This window comes from Canis aureus, chromosome 14 (assembly GCF_053574225.1).
Source record: "Canis aureus isolate CA01 chromosome 14, VMU_Caureus_v.1.0, whole genome shotgun sequence".
Taxonomy (NCBI): domain Eukaryota; kingdom Metazoa; phylum Chordata; class Mammalia; order Carnivora; family Canidae; genus Canis; species Canis aureus.
Window position 1 is genome coordinate 59,538,088 of NC_135624.1, and position 19,937 is coordinate 59,558,024.

Below are 19,937 nucleotides of genomic sequence, written 5' to 3' on the forward strand. Positions count from 1 at the left end.
TTTTTTACCTACTTAAAATCTGATTTCTTCCATGAATTTTTTCCCAAAGCTGCTACCAGTAAGCTCTATTCTTCCTTTAGCACCTATTTTTTGTAAATACTGTCTTTTTTTCCAATGAGCACTAGTGTTCACATATAACTATGAAATGAATAAATTAAACCAAGTCATTAGATTTAAGGTAATTTTATAAGTTGTTTGATTTGAGACATTATTTCCAGAATGTATTACTTAATCAGTTTTATTTTCACGTAAACATATATACACAGAAATATAATACCATGTCTCTAAGTTAACTTAAGTACTTGGCCTGGGAATTAGGTCATTGAATTTAATTCTAAATTCATCTTTAGACTCTATCTTCAAAGTATATTTAAACTATAACTTTACATTTTATATTTGGACACAGTGAATTTTTTTTTTTCATTTTTAACTACCGTTTCCTTCATAGTTTGGGGGAGAAATGACTAGCATTCATACTCCGGTAGCTTGTGAAATGCTTGAAATTTATCAAAGTGCAATTTAAGCTATTCATTTTATCATACAGTTTATAATGTATAACCAATGAACTATAATCTCAATTGGGTTTCTTATTACTGCTACATTTGTTTATGTGGATGGATGACATAAACAAAAGAAAGAAAGAGAAAAAAGAAAAAGACAACCAGAAGTTTTACAATTTGGCACCAGTTCATATGTGTTACATCTGAAGTATTATTACGAGCTACGCATTTTCTTGGCATTCACATGTAAATCAACAGTCTGAACACAATTTTAAGAATGTTGCTTCTCCTAATATATAAAACTTCAATACTGAGTCCCAACATGGCACTATTCACTTGGTGGCAAGTTGACTCTACTGGGACCATTCTGTCATGTGAAGGTCAGTGGTTTCATCCTTTCAGATACATATACCCATTCTGGGTACAGTTTGTTTTTGCTTCCCAAAGAGCCTCAGTCAGCATTACAAACTTTACAATGCTTGATCCACAAACACTGAATCCCATACAGCACTCAATGAGGGCATCCACTTCTAGGGAAGAATATGTCAGAGTATCACATACTCAGTGAGGTACTGGCAAATGTTTAACAACTGGCCCTCCTTGAGGGGTGGGGTGAGCAACATATTTGTATCATTTTCTTGTTTATGTGGTATAAATACTCCCTCCATGTCAAGTGCAAACTGTCAGTATGATCTCATTCTGAAAATCTGCTAGCTGGTATGGGCTGGTTCCAGCAACCACTACACATAGTTCACAAGGCATGTAAGCTGCGTTCACACAATTAGAGTAGGGAAAAATAACCTGTGGAACCCAGGTGATATACTTGGGGCTTCTTGTTACTCTTTTGTAACAACTGTGGCCTGTAAATGCTAACTCCCAAGAACAAAAGATGGATTCAGGCTACCAGTTCAGCCACCATGACCTGCCAAATTGATAAATGAGGAGAATCCAGAATGGATAGTGGAGGAAGCAGAGGCAAAGGACTAGGTGAGGTCCTGAGATCAACTGAAACCATAGGGACTATAGTTAATTCATAAGCTGCCTCTTAAAAAAAATAAATAAATAAGCTGCCTCTTCTGAGTTTCCCCTCAGGAAGAAAAGCCCACAGAACCATGAAGTAGATACTCCCTGAACCCATGTGGGGAAGTAGGTCTGTGCTGCAAATGTGTGGGGTGTAGCAATCATGAAAATTTGTCTCCTCAGATCTTTACCCTCTGGGTGGTAGTTGACCAACAATCCTTAACCCTAAACCACCTAAAGCTATCATCACATTTACACCAACGCTAGGGTCTGCATGGGTTATTTTCAGTCAATTATTGAGCATGGCATTGATAATAAGATGAGCTTATTTCTATGTTATTCCTATGATTGCAACATTATCACAGTCTGACATCTCTCCCAGCTATCCTTCATCCCTTTTCCTTACAAGAGTTGCTTCTTCATCCTACTAATGTATATCAAATTCATTCTTTGCACAGGCTTTTTGGAGGACCTAGACTAGCCCAGGCATTATATCATAGGTACTACAGTACAAACTGTATATATATATATTATCTGCATTCATTGTTACCATATATTTGTAAGATAGGAATTACCATACATGTTTTATAGATGAAACACTTGAGACTCCAGAAGGTTAGTTATTGCCTTTGTTTACAGCTAAGAAATTGCAATGGTAAGATTCACATTGAAGTCTCTCTGGCAAGTGAACCTGCGGTCTTCCTATCCTGGTGCTGAGTCACACCACTGGAATTAGAAGTAAATATGTCCCAAGAAAATAATTGGGGAGAGTTATGGATTTTACTCCATGGAATTAGATTTTTGTGTTCTGATGAATTAAGTTCTATATAGGTGTGAGTGCCTATGTTGTTAGGTATTTACTTGAAATCTTACATATGAGTCATTTTGTTATTGTGAGATATGATGCTCTTCAGAAGTGACTAGAGTTTAAGAATATATTCCTGGAAATAATTTCAGATACCAGAGAAATAGTTCCAGATCTACAATTTTTTGTAGGATTTGTTTTGTTTCCAATATTTATTCAAAGTATTTTGAGTATGTTTTTTTTTCTTAGTATATCAATCTTAGATCAGTAGTGTTCCAGTGATTAAAGAGATCTTAAAAATCAAGTCCATTCCCTTTGTAATCACTGCAACTGACCAAGAGTTATAGATTCCAAAATGACTGGCTTTCAGTTCAAGATGTTTGTGTTGTTATTGTTGTTAAATAGCAAGGTACAGGATTTTTGAAATTAAATACTGATATTTTTTGTGTCACTTTTTCCAAAGGGATATGTATTATCATGAGGCTACCAGTTACTAAAATAATTACTTTCCTCTAGGGGCAGGCAGCATTATCCTTAGAAGACTAATATTATCTTCAAAGACCAATATGTGTTTGTCAAATACACTCATTTAGATACTACTATACTACTGAGGCTCATAAGTCAAATAATTTGTTCACTGCCAAACCTTCGTAATTTTCCTTATTTATCTGAAAACGAAATTCTTCATACTCCAGTTAATTATAACATTCTGTGTGATGTCGTAAAATATCCTTTTATCATGAACTATTCCAACAACTAAAGATATATGTATCTTTGTATGTATATATGCATAATACATGTATATATCTTTGTGTATATATATATATATCTTTGTACATATCTTTGTATGTATATATACTATATCTATATATATTGTCCCATCAGAAACTACACAAAGAACAGAAAGATGAGAGGTACACCCACAACGTAGGTTGACATCATTTTGGGGTCAAAAATCCTTGCTGCCTTAGAGTGAGATCTAGGGCAACAGAAATAGTAATAGAAAACTGTCAAAAAAAAAAAAAAAGGAACAAAAGTAATTCTAACATGAGAAGACTGAGAAAGATAAATGAGTTTTTAAAAACATTTTGTAATCTATGTGCTTTATATATTCTATGCATTCATACATTTCCCACTAAATAAAAGAGAAAGACACTGTCACTAGATATAAACATGCAAAGCAATTAATTATTTTTTTATTTTGGTTTTGATTTTAAGTTCAGAAAAATGTTGACATTCAAAATGTTTGCTATCAAATAAAGAAGCTTCTACTGACTTCAGGATATTATCTTAACTTCCTAGGTTTGAATCAAAGTTCATGGTCTGGTATTAAAATATCTTAGTCATTCCAGCTTATTTTTATTATGTGTTGTTATGTTTCTTCTTTGTGAGGACAGAGGCAATCCTAAATCAAAAGAAACCACCTGCAGCATTCTGTCCCCTTGACATAGTGGAAAGTATCCTCTGAGAGACTTAGAATATTCTGCATGCCTTGGTAATGTCATATTTTCCTGTTGCAAAGCCCTTTTAGAATCAGATAGTATTTGCAATGTAGAGATTGTGGGATATATCATTAAAAACACCAAATCAGTACTTCCATTTTGCTCTCTGAGAATTTGTTTCAAAGAAATATTCAGTGATCATGACTTTCAAATACAGTAGATCCATCATGTTTCTTGAATACACATTGGGATAGCAATTGAGGATATCATACTTAGTACTATACATAGAAACTAAATCCTACTAATGATTGTGAACTTTGCTGAGAAAATATATAGCTTTTATTGTATTTTATTAAAATCAGACATTTTAGAAAAATATGCAATTATATAGTCATTTGCTGTTAATCCTATTTAGATTCTTGGAAAACCCAGCCAAAGCTGGGTTATTAATTTTTATTGTTATAATTTAATTATATCAATTTTTATTGTTATAATTTCCTGAGAATATTATATCAGCACTCCCTTTTATTTTTCTTAGTAGTTTGAAATAAGTTATCTGATAGACTGTTAAGAATCACAAATGGCTGAAATAATAAAAAAAAAAATGTCTCCCAAATCCTTCATACCTTCTTGTTTCTATGTCCTTCTTCATGTAACTTCATGTAACTTTAATAGTGGGCAGTGTGATTGGGCCAATCCCCTGATTATGGAATTGGCTAATGTGATTTTAGCAGATATGTTACCAAATGAGGTGCAAATTGGGATCATTCTGGCCCTTCAATCACTTGACAGAGAGTTCACACCAGGCTAGTCTGCAAGTCTCCAGAAGAGGATGAAAGCCACATGGATTAGAGTCAAGGTGTGCCAGTATAGACCAGCCAATCCCAGAAACAGGAGCACATCCCGTCAAGATCAACAGAAACACTTACAGTGCATTCACCCAGCATCATGTTTTCTTGTAGTCTATAATTTTCTTTATGACAGATGTGACTATATCAGATATAATTGCCAATAATGTAGATGACAATGCTGTAGATGACAATGTCATACACATAGCTGGGAAGGACTAATAATTCTGAGTGACAGAATGAGAATTCAAAAAATATTAAGTTTGAGAAGAGGTCAACTAGGCAAATAGGGGACAAAGGTTTTCCTTGAGTGAAAGAACTAGCCCTGCTGGTAGTATGCCGGAATAAAATACTTTCACAAAAATTAAAGGGAGAGAATGGCATTAAAATCAGCCTTGAGCAAAGTTAGAAGCCAGACTGTGAAGAGCACTGTTGTTCAAGTTAGTATTTGGTATTTATCTGGGGAACTGTAAGTAGCAAATAAGTGCGGTCTTTGTTTAGACTATAAAAACCAGAGTAATCATTATGTATTGATAAATATATAGTATTTTATAATATTCAGGTGGCTGATCTAGGATCACTGGTTGAAAACAAAAGGGAAGAAGTAGACACTGATTCAATCAGACACAGCATGGTAGTCTGGTACACAAATTTTAGAGAATCATGTTGAAATTTCTGGTGTTACTTTTATTATTTTTTGTGAGCTTGAGAAAGTCATTTAATCTCTCGAAGCTCAGTTTCTTAACTGCAAAACAGGAAAAATAATAGCGTCTTCTGATGAGTTGTTCCGTGATACTTTTTTTTTTCTTAACCATAGCCCTCGGCCTAAAATCACAAACCTGAGGAGAACAGACACTATGTTCTCCAAAATTTAGAGAAATATAAGTCGGTACTCCCTCCCAAAGCCAAATGAGTGGGACACAGAGAAAACCAATTGTAGCAATTTTAGGTAACTACAAAAAGAGGAGGTTGGCTGCCTTGCTGCAGGCTTATTGAGAGGTGGGGATGCATTAAGCCCAATTTACTATTGCTATCAGAGAAGAATGCCATGAAATAACTCTTGGAAAAACTGAAGTGTGACCCTGGTTTCTCACCCAGAGAAATGTGAAGAAGGCAGGCTGTCTGGAGCAGTCTGCAATAATGGTCCAAAAGAAGGAACAACGGGAAAGCATCCCACTAGAATGGGTTTCCGTCAGGTGAAGTGCACATGTGTATGGTACCGTGAGAGATCGTGAAGTGGGTAGACAGTGAGTGAGAGGAACTCAGAGAATTCTGTTGGAGTGCATCCTCATCCTCTAGCGACCTGCAAGGAGAAGCCTTCCCCAGGGGTCTGTGTAAGACCTCTGACACGTACCTCACTAGACAACTGAGGTTTGAGTATGAGCCTGGCAGGAAGCATCAGTAAACTCACAGAAAAACAATCTTGCCCTTTCTTTTCTACATATCCACCCATCAAGGACAACCCTGAAAAATCTAGATACAAACTTCGACGAAGGAGGAAGAGGAGCAAACACATGACCATTCTTCCCTCCGAGTCTAGGTGCTGAGGATCACGCTGACCCTGTAATTGTGGAAAACGCTTTGAAATAGATATGGCATTGACTTTGATTTAGACTGGACTTGAATTTTTATATCTGAAATTGAATCTTAATTACTGGCATGGGACTGTTGTTTCAACAAAATGCAGTTGAACAACTATAGTATTTGTCTAATAACCCCTGAAGGCATAGGAGTAGGAGATTTTACAGAGCATGGATGGAAGAAATAATTGGAGGAAAAATAAATGTTTTAAATCAGTATGATGTTGAGTTTAGACTGCTCCATATACCAGTTTTAGAAAGAAGTAATGAGGTAGTTGATAAAGCACTTAAGACAGTATGTGGCACGTAGTTAGGGCTCAATAAATGTTAGCTGTCTTCATAGTTGTTGGTAAGTTGAAGGGAAAATATCAAATTTCAATGTGATCCAAAATGGGAAGGACTGTACTGAATAGTAACAATGAAAAATTACAAAAGCAAAGACCAAAGAGCCATGTGTCAGGCATCACATAATAAACATCTGAACTTGAATAGAAGATTCTTTCATAGCTCTTTTCATTTCAGGATCCTACTATTCTAAGCATGCATTATTTTTCTACATAAAAAAAAATCTGTGTTTTTCCCGAATTAATAGACAATCCAACTCTTCTTACATGTTTTTTTTTAATTTAAAAAAACACAGATTATTATTTTCTATCCCCTCAGAGCATCCACTATTAAATCAATATCATTCATCCTTTTGGTTTGGAGTATTAGCTGCCTTTATCAAATGCAAATCATAAAACCTTGGCTGTCAGTATTCATTCTCTGATGGCTCGTTCTTCATCTTTGAAAATGGTACTGACATAAAATGAGTGAACCGTCACTATAATACAGCTAAAACTGTCTGGCAAGGGACTGAGCTTTTATGTAATAGTGACTTCCTATCCTTTGTACTAACTTATTTTGAGTTTCTGCATAAAGGCTATTTCAACAACAACAAAACAGATCAGAGGGTAAGCAAAGTATTTCATTTTTTTTAAAGCAACTGTCATTGTGAGAAATGAAAGATTTTCTGTCTCCTGACTCAGAGAACAAAGCATTTCATCCCAAACTGGAGGGAGAGTAGTTCCATACTTACGTCTTGATTGGTCATCTCCCAATAGGGCCGCTCCCCATAAGACACAACCTCCCACATCACTATTCCATAGCTCCAGACATCACTGGCAGAGGTAAACTTTCGGAAAGCTATAGCTTCTGGAGCAGTCCATCTGATTGGAATTTTGCCTCCCTAAAATGGAAAAAGAATAAAAGAATTCCCACATCTTTCAAATGAAACTCAGGATATTGCTTTCTTGGTGGAAAGATCTAGAAAGAGATGTAGCATTTTTAAGTGAATCTGTTTGACAGCATGCAGTCTCTTTTCACATATCTCAGCCCGTAAGCACTTGTAGACTGACTACTAATTGGCTGTCCGGAAGGTTTCTGGTTTAAATTCTGTTTGACTACTGGAACACATACAGGACCCACATCTCAATTACAGTATCATGATGGCAGCTCTGAGAGGGGAAAGCAGGCAGTCAAGCAAATCAATAAGGTACACTTTCATGACTTTCTAACGAAGAGTAAAGGACTCAAATTCCCAGGGTGTTTTTTTTTTCCTTTAACATAGGAATTATGAATGGTAAGTCTTGATTGCTGAATGCAACCCTGAGAGGTTTAACAGTTAATAAGACAAGCGTGAAAGTCAGATATAGTTATATTTCTTCTGTCATTGTGCAATTTCTTTTAGTCTTGATTTCTCTTATTTTCTGCCAACCTCTTTTTGTATTTGTTCTGTTATAGGCTGTTTTTAATTTCACCTAAGAGACAGGTATCTCATTCAATTTAACCGAATTAAAAATTATGGAAATATTAGATTGTGGGGGAAAAACTTGACATTACCAACATTTGGAGACTTTTACATGGTAAAAAAAAAAAAAAAAAAAAAAAAAAGGTTTGGCAGATTTCCTCTTAGTTCACAAAAGAAACACTTTGTATCCTGTAGGCAAACCCAGGAAACCAAACATTTCATCCACAGGCAAAAAATATATTAAAGGGGGAAGGGCATAGGTTTTGAATATTTTCTTGTATAAAAGATGAAGAGCAGCCTTTGCCATCCCATTTTGCAGAGAAGAAATAATTTAATTCATACACTACCAAAAGTGGAACTTACGTTGCTCTTTATGAACCAAAGTTTCAGGACATGAGGAAATAAGAGTTTGAGGTAATGTCTGAAATTGTTCTGTGAGCTCAGGTTAATTTGGACTACTCAAACTGTGTTTAAATTATCTGCTCCTTACATATATGGTAACACCACTCTAAGAAGACCTTCCTTATACATACTTTTGTTAATTAAATATTCATAGGTAATTAAATGATGGGTAAAATCACATCATTAGACATAGCCCTATGTCATTGTGATATTCTATTACGTATTATCACTATTCCTCTTAAAAATATACTTTGTTGATTACTTTAAAGTGGAGCCTAGAATTTTTCTCCTGGTCCTCTGACCATCATATTTGATGTCACAACTATCTGAAGTTCCCTTATCTTCTTATCTCTTAGTATATGGATTCTCCACAAATTGCTATCATGGCTCATCTCAGAGGAGTAAGCCTTAAGGGTCTTGGGAACTCTGCCTCCCCTTCCACCCTTTTCTCCCCACCCCAGCACACTACATTGACACAGACCTTGACAAATCTATCTTATGCATTTAACTAAGACATCAACCAATCATACTGGGAATGGATTTTTCTATAAACTCCCTCTTGCTTAGGCTAAGTTTATTAAGTGTAACCCTAATCCCAAGAGAATTCTTAACTGAGGCTTCATTTAAGGCAAATAATGACAATGATAATTAGGTCTAGAAGAAGAAGGATATCCCATCAATTAACTGATTGATTTATTAAGCTAACCATTAGAAGACTTTGTTTGCTTAGATAAGTTACTCTTGATTTTCAGTATAGTACAGTCCCTAAACATGCATGAATCACAAAGCAATACTGAAAAAAAAAAAGCAAACAAACAAAAACAGCCTTATAATCTACAAAAAGAGTTTATTGTTAGACTATGAGTGGAAGCCATTTTAAAAAAATTGAATTAAAGAAACAAATGTGTAATACATATATCTTAAGAATGTGAGATGCCAGAAGTGTTCTTCTGTACTGAAACAAAAGTTAACTGAATCTTATAGTGAAAAAGATATGATGAGAAATATTCCTAGCTTCACAGGGAGTTGGAACATTAAGGATATCTAACTTCATGTTTTCTTGACATTGAAAAGATTTATAATTAACCAAATACAGTTTCTCATAAGGGATTCAAACTCAAAAGGTGCAATACATAGACTGTTCAGAAAATTCTGTTGTACCAAATACCCACAGTTGTCCACAGAAAAAATCGTCAGATACATACTATATCGATTCAGGAAGCAATTACTTTGCTGGAAGAGGACGTTGATTTATGCTAATTATGACAACATGAGTTAGTGACCAATTTTCCATAGATGTGGGCCTAACAGTTAATATAGCATGTCAGGGAAGTAATTAGGCATTAAAATACCTCCAGTAAATCAAAACTTTTTGAAGGAATAGTTCTTTTATTCCCTACCATGTGAATCCTTAAATGGTAGGTTTAGATATTTCTGTATTTCTTTTAAAAAATATAGACACTATAGTACAGAGACTTTAAGCTACCCAATAATGTTATACACATTTATTTGTCCATATATATAAAATATTTATTGCTTTTAATGTAGGAGATTCTCTCTTTAACTTTCTTTTACCTTTAAAACTGTTTAATTTTTATAATGTTGTATTCACTCTGAACTCAAAGTTTTTGTTTCCTGTATCTGTAGGAAGAAAACTGAATTATTATGCCCCATAGAGTGAACACTTTGTTTATTTGAGTTTAAAAGGGAAATTTGCAGATATTTAACAAGTAGAATTATCTGGACTTTTTAACTCCCCCTCCCACCAGCCCTTTCTCTCTCTGTCTTCCTATGTGAGAGGAATGTCCTCTTTGCTATTTCCTTTAAAAATCGTTAAAAATTAAATGTCTCTAGTCTAGTGTTTCAGAAATGCATTCTGTTAGATCTTACCCTCGTGGTGTAGGCTGCCTCAGGATCATCTTCCAGCACCCTGGAAAGTCCAAAGTCAGACACTTTGCACACAAGGTTACTGTTGATTAAGATGTTTCTGGCAGCAAGGTCTCTATGCACGTAACCCATGTCGGAAAGGTACTTCATTCCTGCAGCGATGCCTCTCAGCATGCCAACGAGCTGAATCACGGTGAATTGCCCATCGTTTTTCTATTAAAATGATGTCGAAATATTAATCCAGCAACAACAATCACTGGGGGGAGATTTGAAAGGATCTGCCTTCAAACCCCAAATGAATACTCTCACCAAATTCATATGCAATTTCTAACTGAAGGAGGATGGAAGGAGTTATGAAATAAATCATTAACTTTGTACCCTGGATCAGTCCTCTGCTTGGTCAAAGCCTCTCAAGGCTTGAAAGCCCTTGTCAAAAATCGAAGTTAGTTGCCCTTTTCTGCATTGCAATTCGTTTATTCTCAGTCGTTGGGGGCAGTATTTCATCATTCTGACCTAGTACCTGCCTTAGACAAACACTGTAACTTTTTTTGGGTGCTTTAAGATAAGCTAGCTGGAAAGGCACGTTGGGGTGAGCCCGAAGTGGCCGGAGATGGAGATCCTTCAGGCACACATGGGCACACGTGGGAGGAGGGACGTGCCAGAGCCATGACCAGGACAACACTGGTGACTCTTGGCAGCTTGCTGTCTTTGTCAAGGGCACCGGACTTAGGTGCAGCCACACAGCCTAAGGCCCAACAGATGATTATTTTGCAATAAAGGGATGATACAGCCGTAAGAGACTAGAGAACTTGAAAACATGCATAAGAAATCCGGTAACAGAATCTGGGGGAGGCTGGAGATCACTGTGCCGTCACCTCCCCTAATCAATGGTAGGAGTCACTATAGGAAATGTGGAAAAGTGACAGCCTATAAGGTTCAACTGGGCCTGCAAATATGTTACACCGTTGGCACGAGCTATTTGGTAACATAACGAGTTTCCAACAAGTAAAATTTGGACGCTTGCACATAAAACAGAATCTTTTCCTGCAACACAGAAGGTCTGACAGCATTAGTGATATTGTCTGTCACCATATGACCACTGCACCTGCACAAGTCGTGGCTGGCTCTCAGATGGGTTATAAGCCCGTTTAACTTCTTCATCAACACAGATGATTTGCATGGACCTTTTAGACGACTTTTCCTTACTCTGCCTGATATTAGACATTCTGAGAAAGTTAGGTACTTGCAAAAAATGCTTCTCTTTTTTTCCCCTTTCCTCTATCCTTCCTTTCCACCTCCCCTTCCTTTCTCCTGTCTTTCTTTCAATTTTTTTTATTTTATTTTTTTGGGGGAAGGAAATTAACATTCACTTAAATAGAACTGTAGGGACATATGATTTTGGATTTAAGCTTCTAGAAAGGACAATTTACAAACCAAAGTTTATTTTTTGAAGTATGACTATTCCGACTCCAGATATTTCTATTGATTTATAAGTTCTGCTCAAAAGTGGCTCAATTTCAGCTTCAATGTCATAGTCAACATACAAGCAACACTTTGAATAATTAAATTTGTTTCAGACCTACCTTTAAAAATGTATCTAAAGAGCCATTTTCCATGTACTCTGTCACTATCATCACTGGTTTGCCTGAAAAGAAAACAGTGGTATGAACTGCAACTTTTTGATTTTGCATTCTTATCCAGAAAAACTTTACTAGAAGGTGTTATTTTTGTTCATACTGTATATAATTCTTTTGAAAAGTGTCCACTTTGAGTAGCAAGTAAATTCATGACATGATGGTATCTTCGTGTAATGTGAGGGGGCAGTGAGAAGAAACTTATCAAAAGATTAATAACAGATTGACCTTTAAGATATAACAATACATAATTTTCAACACTAAAATCAATTTATGTAAAAATGAGTTTAAAGATACATTTTATTTTAATAGAGGTAATGGTATAATGTGCCAAATAATATCCAGCAAAGAATTGTGAATGTATTTATCTTTTCCACAATTCTGAATAAAAGCTCTTATCCCATCTAACTGCACTGCTTGTGATCCCTTGAATATATGTTGTATTTTGCTAACTTTATTTCTCTATTCTTGTAACTCCTTTCCTCATTCCTACCTCACTCTCCCTTCTCTGTCACACACTTACAATCTCTGTCAATCCAGTGTTTTTCATTCTTCAACTCTGTTCTAATTTCTCTTGCTATCTGGAAATTTCTCTTGTAATCATTGTTTCCTCCCTCTCTCATGTCTGATGCAGGGGTGCAAGGTAGAGATTAGCTGGACAGACTGTGGAGTCACACTGTGTGGCTTTGAATCCCAGATCAATCACTTATTATGATGCAATCTTGTGCAAATCAATCATTACCTCTGTGCCTTGATTTTCCCATCTGTAAAAGATGGATGTTAATGGCACCTAACTCGTAGAGTTGTGGTGAGCATCCAGCAAGACATAAGGATCTGCAAGTCACTTAGAATAGGGCCTATCACTTAGAATTTGCTGGTTAAACTTTTTGCTGGATATAAGTTGTCTATGAGAATAGATCGTATTTTATCCCCTATAAAATTCAGGCACTTTGTATACAATATATCTGTGATACAAGGTTAAAAATACAAGACCCAAAATCCTTCTTTATATGAGAAAATATCTAAAACATGAGTGTTAGTTTTATCACTTCACATTAATCTCACTATATTTTAAAGCATGCCCCTTTCCTATTTAATAAAGCATGCTACGTAAAGTTTGTATTAGTTTAAAGTATTTTGAGGTAAGTAAAAAGAGATCTTATGTCAAAAAATGCTATCTTATATGTCTATTAATTTTTTTTTATGTCTATTAATTAACTTATTTTATTAGGAGGGGAAACAACGCTTGTACAATCAGGAGATTGTAATGATTGCATTATAATGAATGTAGTGGCATTCTCCAGAAAGACATCTGTATTTTACTTAAGAAATCATTACTTCAAGTCATAGAATTAGAACATGCATATTTATTCATACAACACTATTTAGAAGTACAAATAAAGCTATAGAAAGTTAGACAATTGCATATGAAAAAGAAATAACTAGGAATAAAGATTTTTTTCATTTCAAGATCAAGATCACTTAAAACGTATTATTTGGAATAATAAGGTGGGACTGTCTTACTTAGATAACTATATCTTTTTAAAATACTTCAGAAGCAATATTCTTTTAATGAAATGCTATGAGTATATTGCAAAGCCAGATACATTTCTCTCTTCCTGTTTAATGTTTATAAAAGTAATTGAAAATGTTTGTCTGAAATAATTCACTTGGCATATATTTGTAGATGCCTGTATTAGGTGAAACGCCACATATGCAGAGAAGGAGCACTGGATGTGAAGATATCATTTGATCTAAACTTTGAAGACTGCAGGGGTCACTGATGTAATAAAAGGTGACAGATATTCCAGGAAGAAGAGGCAGCATGTGCCAAGCTGACAAGTCATGAAAGAACCCATCAAGTTCAAATATGGGTAGAGCTCTGGATTTTCACTTTGTCGATGCAAAAGTGATGGGAGATGAACTGGGAAAGACTTTATTTTAAAACTGACTGGGCCTACACTAGTAAAAAATAAAAAGAAATACGGTTCATAATGTATTTGTAAATGTCTGTCACAACACAACAGAAGAAAAGATTATAAATAGTTTTTTTTCTTTAATATAATTTTAATCAAGGCTCATGAGTAGAGAAAGGCTTCTAATTTAACTTTAATTATATTGCCACACCTGTTTTAATTCAGACAGATTTAAAAAGAGACTAAATTCTGTTTTGGACCCTCGTGGTCCCAGTCTCACATCAGAGGGCCCATTACAGACTTTCATTAACGTTGAAGCCCCTTTTCTTTCTAAAGTCCACAACTAATATGCCACCCCAAGGGTGAAAGCCAAAATATTTGACACCTGCGTTGGCATGGGTACATATGTGTCAGAAGTTCCACCGGCTATAGTGCTGGAGTATCCAGAATATCCTGCTGTACCAGACATCATCACCCCTTCATTTGGCTGGTTTCAGGAATTCAGATGTAACCAGGGATGAAACTGAGTAGTCATACAAAGGGGACATATGAGTAATCCTGGCACCAGCTTTTTATCAAACACTAACAAAGTATTCTAATAAATTTAGAGATAATAGAGTCAAAGGGTATGTACCAGCTAAACTTCAGCCCTGATCCAATTAGAAGGAGGCCTACATTTTCTGGAATCAGCCTGGGTAGCTCTTTTATTCTGACTCTGACTCTCACTTACAGAAATCCACTGGGGGAATTGTCATAGTATAATTGGAATTGGAAGAACTGATTTCCAACAGATATTCAGAGAAAATAGTCTTAGATTTCCCTCATTGGCACCTCTCAGCTCATAATATATGAGTAGGTATCTTGTCTATCAAACTGATACTCTGATCTTAGTCCATCATTATCAATTTGACCCCACTCCTTTATGATTGTAGCATCTCCCTGATAGTTCTACTTATGAAATTTTCAGTTTTCTTCTACTTTTTTTGTAGAATTTCTTCATTTTATCTACCCTTTAATTTTTAGACTCTTACTTTTCTTTTACCATTATGGGTCAGTGGTAAATATTTAGTATTTCTCACCCAAGGTATATTGAGTGTAAGTTGGATGGAAGTCCTATGTAAAAAAAATATTTTTCTTTGGTGAGTTTGTTCCATAAATTCAATCCAAATTCACTGAGCTTAGAATAAAAAAAAATTACACTGGAAAGAGAATGAACTGATCAGAAGACTTATAGACTTTGAATAATATACATTTGGAAAGAAAAAAATACATTTACTTTTTAGGGAAATGGGCACCTGGCATTTGTTCTGTAAGATTTCTTAGATTTCATCACCTAGTTTTAAAAGTCAGATTAATTATTTATGACAGTGTAGGTTGTAATGTCAATAAGGAAAATATTATTTGAGAAGCATGATAGGGAACTAAAACACTTCTCACATTTTAGAATATGGGAGAAAAGCAATTAAAATGAATGTTTGCAAACAAGCAGGATCTTCTTTTGTTGACAAGAATAAGACACTTTAGGACCCATTCGATTATTTTTTATGCTTGAGTCATTTTAATGCTAATTATATTTAGTTTGGCTTATGTTTTGTCTCAGTTCCTGCTAGCCTGCAAGAATGACATAGCAATAATTAATGTGGCTCACTCTAACCCTTGTAAATTCAATAAAACTGTAGAAATCATTTTCCATTATCCAGCTCAAAGTACAGACAAAGAATAGATTTGCCAATAATTTTGAAAGCATATTATCAAAAATCTATATAAAAAGAGCTCAGAAAGCATGTCAAAACATGATTCTAATCACAGAGCAGAGTTTTTATATTATTTTATATTATTTACCAAAGATCTAGCTCAGGCAGTCTAAGTATTAATAGAAGCATATTATTTGTGGAATTCACCAACCTTGTATTTAGTCATTCAGTTTTGGTAATCACAAAAGAGCTACAATCTATTGATTTATTGAATTTTCACTCTTTATAAGGCACAATGTTATTTTTAATCTTATTAAATTCCGTAACAGTGGTATTACAGAATAAATTTTTCAGAGAAAGGAAAGTGAGGCTTAAAAAGATTCAATGTATGACTTGAGTTGACTAGTGCCAATATATAAGAACCAAAGCTGAGAATCTAATTTATGTCCACCTGACTATAAAAGATGTTTTCCTTTCCTCCACACCATGATGCCTATAGCTTTAAAACACTTATTTTAAAATTAAAATTTTAGTTTAAAATCTCACAAGTATTTACTCTTTTGTGTTACCACAAACTTGGTAATCATGACTGTTGCTGTGACAAACTATCCAGCCACTAATGGCAGATCTAGAGGAATTTAGCTTTTCTCAGTAAATAATATATCCTTACATATGACTATTACTTACATATGTTCTGAGTGTTCTGAAATATTCTATAGTGAAATGGTCTTGGATTCTATTTATATGGAGGTATACAAAGCAATAAAACCCATAGAAACAGAAAGTAGAAATGTTATTGCTAGCAGCTGGAGAAGGAAGGGAGAGTTGCTCTTCAGCATGTATAAATGTTCAGTTTGCAAGACAAAAGAGTTGTGGAGATCATCTGTACAACATGTGGTTATAATGAACAATATACACTTGAAAACATAAGAGGACAGATACATGACATGAGAGGTTATTTTACTGCAGTGGAAAAACTGAGTTTGATTCCTTATTCTGTGATTTTTTTGGTGCTAATGTCCATCACAAATCCAAGACAGGAGAGAAATGCCACCCTTGGTAAAGTAATCCTTTTCCATAAGGTATCTCAGAGTTAAGTGAAACAAACTTTGGGGAGTGTTGATCTAGCCCTTGTCTTTCAGAGCGTTGCCCTAACAGTCAGCAGAGCTATCACTGGGGAGCGTATTAGAAGTGCATAATCTTAATGCTCAAGTTGATCTACTGAAACAAATTCTACATTTTAGCAATATCCTCAGAGGCACATAAAATTTTGAGAAACCGTAAACTAGGCCACATTGCAAAAGTTGCAGCTAAATCTGGGCTTATTATTTTATTTGCATTGATACCACATGCTTTTCTGAAACCATTAGCTCATCAATAAACACTTGATACCACTTAGGGCTCTACTCAGGGAGCATTTGATTTAGAAGCATCATAATTCACTGGAGAATAATTGTCACTGGGTTTCTCTTAGAAATATTTTACAAGACTTGTAAATAATTAAAAGTATGCCTCTGCTTATACTTACATATCTACAGTTTTATTTCACTCTGTCATTCTATTTGGATGATATTCCATTTAGTATACTAAAACCTGCAGCTGTTTGAAATTACTTTTATTTTGACCCCAAGGGAAACTTGAGATAAGTCAAATATTGTGGTTCAATTATTAATGGTTAACCAGAAAGTGGAATCTTATGCTTAGAACTGGAAGAGATAATGCTTATTAAGGGGATAAGGATGGAGGACAAAGTATGGGGCAATTAGAAGGGTACTTGTATTTTAATTCCATTATTATCCTTAGTTGTTGATAACATTTTAGGGAAAAATCATTTATAACATTATGTAATTTTAATTTGGAGAAAGACGATAAAATAAAAGGTCTATATACCTTATCTGAAACAGGAACATGAAAATAGTAATGTCTCTATAAATAGAAACTCAAAACTTTCTGTAATACTATCCTCTATTTCAGATCCTGTACACTGATAAGCTTTCTCATTTCTCAAATTAATAATGATTTAGAATTGTTCAGACATTAGTGAAGGTAGATGATTACTGATGGTGTCAGAAATTATGGACTTTTCAGAGGAGGTGGGGAATTCAAGAATTAAGAAATCTGACAGCTTGTTTTATTAATGGTGAAATAATTTAAAACTATATAAAAATAATAAATTAAAAATAATTTAAAACTATATTGTTTTATTTACTAATAACAAATCTATGAACCAATAAATTTTGTTTCTATAGTTCTATTTTTTTCAGATAAGCAGGGTTTAGATTTTATCAGGAAGAGCACTTGTAAATGTCTAATAATTATTTTGTATTTCTTAAACCTCATTCTATGCCCTAACAAAGAAAAACAGGTACTGAGTTAATGAACTGGATTTTATTTCTATTCACCTTTTTTTTTTTATTTTTAAGATTTTATTTATTTATGACAGAGAGAGAGAGAGAGAGAGAGAGAGAGGCAGAGACAGAAGCAGGATCCATGCAGGGAGCCTGATGTGGGACTTGATCCCGGGTCTCCAGGATCACACCCCAGGCTGAAGGCGGCACTAAACCGCTGGGCCACTGGGGCTGACCTGGTTTATCACTGGTTCATAGAATTTGTTCTCCCCCCACACCTTTTTTTTTAAGATTTTATTTATTTATTCATGAGAGACACAGAGAGATAGGCAGAGACATAGGCAGAGGGAGAAGCAGGCTTCCTACAAGGAACCAAATGCGGGACTCAATCCCAGGACCCTGGGATCACGCCCTGAGCTAAAGGCAGACAGACACTCAACCACTGAGCCACCCAGGCATCCCTAGACTTTGTTTCTTTATGTGAAATGCACAATATAAAATTCAAGCATACTCATACTTCAAACATTTTCATTTTTAGGACTAAAGGTAAATCAATCACTGCATGCTTACAGGCCTCTCAAATGTAAATTGTCCAAACTGAAGTACTGATTACTAACCACAGTCTTGCTCCTCCTAATCTTTTCCCCATAAATGGCAATTCCTTTCTTTGAGGAACTCATGACAAATAATTTATAATTATTGTTGACTCCTCTCTTTTTCTTATACTCCATATCTAAATCACAAGAAACCTTCCTGTGATTGTCTTCAAAATATATATAGAATTCAACTACTACCATCATCTTGTTAGATCAGTATCCTAATCTAATTCATAATGAAAAAAATTCATAATGAGGTATGAATAATGTCAGTAGCCTCCCATGGTCTCCCAGCCTAAACACTTGGCTCTATGCTTAACATGGCAGCCTGACTGATCTTGTACACAGATACCAGATTCCATCACATCTTGGTTCTAAAGGCTGCAAAGCACAGATTAAGAGATAGTCTTTACAGGGACCAAAGTGTGCACTATCTACCCTCCTAGTACATTTCCAAATTAAGCTCTTTCCAGTCTACTCTCCCTCATTCCATTGAAGCAATAATGGCTTTAATGTTTCTTGAACATCCCATACAAGTCTCATTTGAGACTTGCTGGTCCTTATTTCTATAATATTTTGCCCCCGATATCTGTAAGGCCTTCACTTTATTCAAGCCTTATCAGAGAGGTCTAAATAAAATAGAAATAAATAAAATAGAAATCCCCAACCCTCAATAGAAGCAATCCTTAATTTCCTCATCTAGCTTTATTTTCTCATTTAATACATTATAAATGTATTTATTCACTTAGTTTCTGTCTCTCCCACCCAAAGCAAACTTCATAAAGGCAGGAACTCAGTCTGTTTAATTTCTGCTGTATCCTGATTAATAGCAAAAGACATGTATTAGGTGATCAGTTAAAATCATTGAATAAATAAATGTCAAGTGTATGCTGAGTGTTGAAATATGAGATTGGTAATGTAAACTCTAAGAGCTTGGGCTTGGAAGGTATGCAAAACTGTTTTTAAAATGTGGCATTATGGGACGCCTGGGTGGCTCAGCAGTTGAGCGCCTGCCTTCAGCTCAGGGTGTGATCCTAGGGTCCTGGGATCGAGTCCCACATTGGGCTCCCTGCATGGAGCCTGCTTCTCCCTCTGCCTGTATCTCTGCCTCTCTCTCTGTGTTTCTCTCATGAATAAATAAATAAAATCTTTTTTTAAAAATGTGGCATTATATTATGCTAGTTTTATGATACTGGATGGGGTATTTGACCTCTTTAAAGTCAATTTTCCCTATCTGTAAAATGAGAACAAATACTAGTGTCTAAACCATAGCATTATTGTTCAGATTAAAGGAGATAATAAATTAAGAGAATTAAGCTTAGTAAATTCTTAAAGCAATGTTAATTGTTAGTGGTAGTAATGGCTGTTATATCCAAAATCCTGTGAAAAGATGATCAAACAATTCCCTTCATATGAGTATTATTTTTTTCTAAAGACTGACAGTTTTATAAAATAAGGTTTTAAGAATAAAATATA

General features: G+C 35.0%; 1 protein-coding gene across 5 annotated transcripts in view; it reads right to left on the reverse strand.

The window, feature by feature from the left end:
* The window catches only part of EPHA5 (EPH receptor A5), a 347,504-nt gene that overhangs the window by 17,438 nt on the left and 310,129 nt on the right, over nucleotides 1-19,937 (reverse strand). For all 5 annotated transcript variants that reach the window (XM_077848176.1, XM_077848180.1, XM_077848178.1 and 2 more), the window contains 3 exons: nucleotides 11,857-11,918; nucleotides 10,277-10,486; nucleotides 7,274-7,423 (listed from right to left, as the gene is read on the reverse strand). In XM_077848176.1, coding sequence (XP_077704302.1) covers nucleotides 7,274-7,423; nucleotides 10,277-10,486; nucleotides 11,857-11,918 — 422 coding nt within the window. The remainder of the gene's footprint in view (nucleotides 1-7,273; nucleotides 7,424-10,276; nucleotides 10,487-11,856; nucleotides 11,919-19,937) is intronic.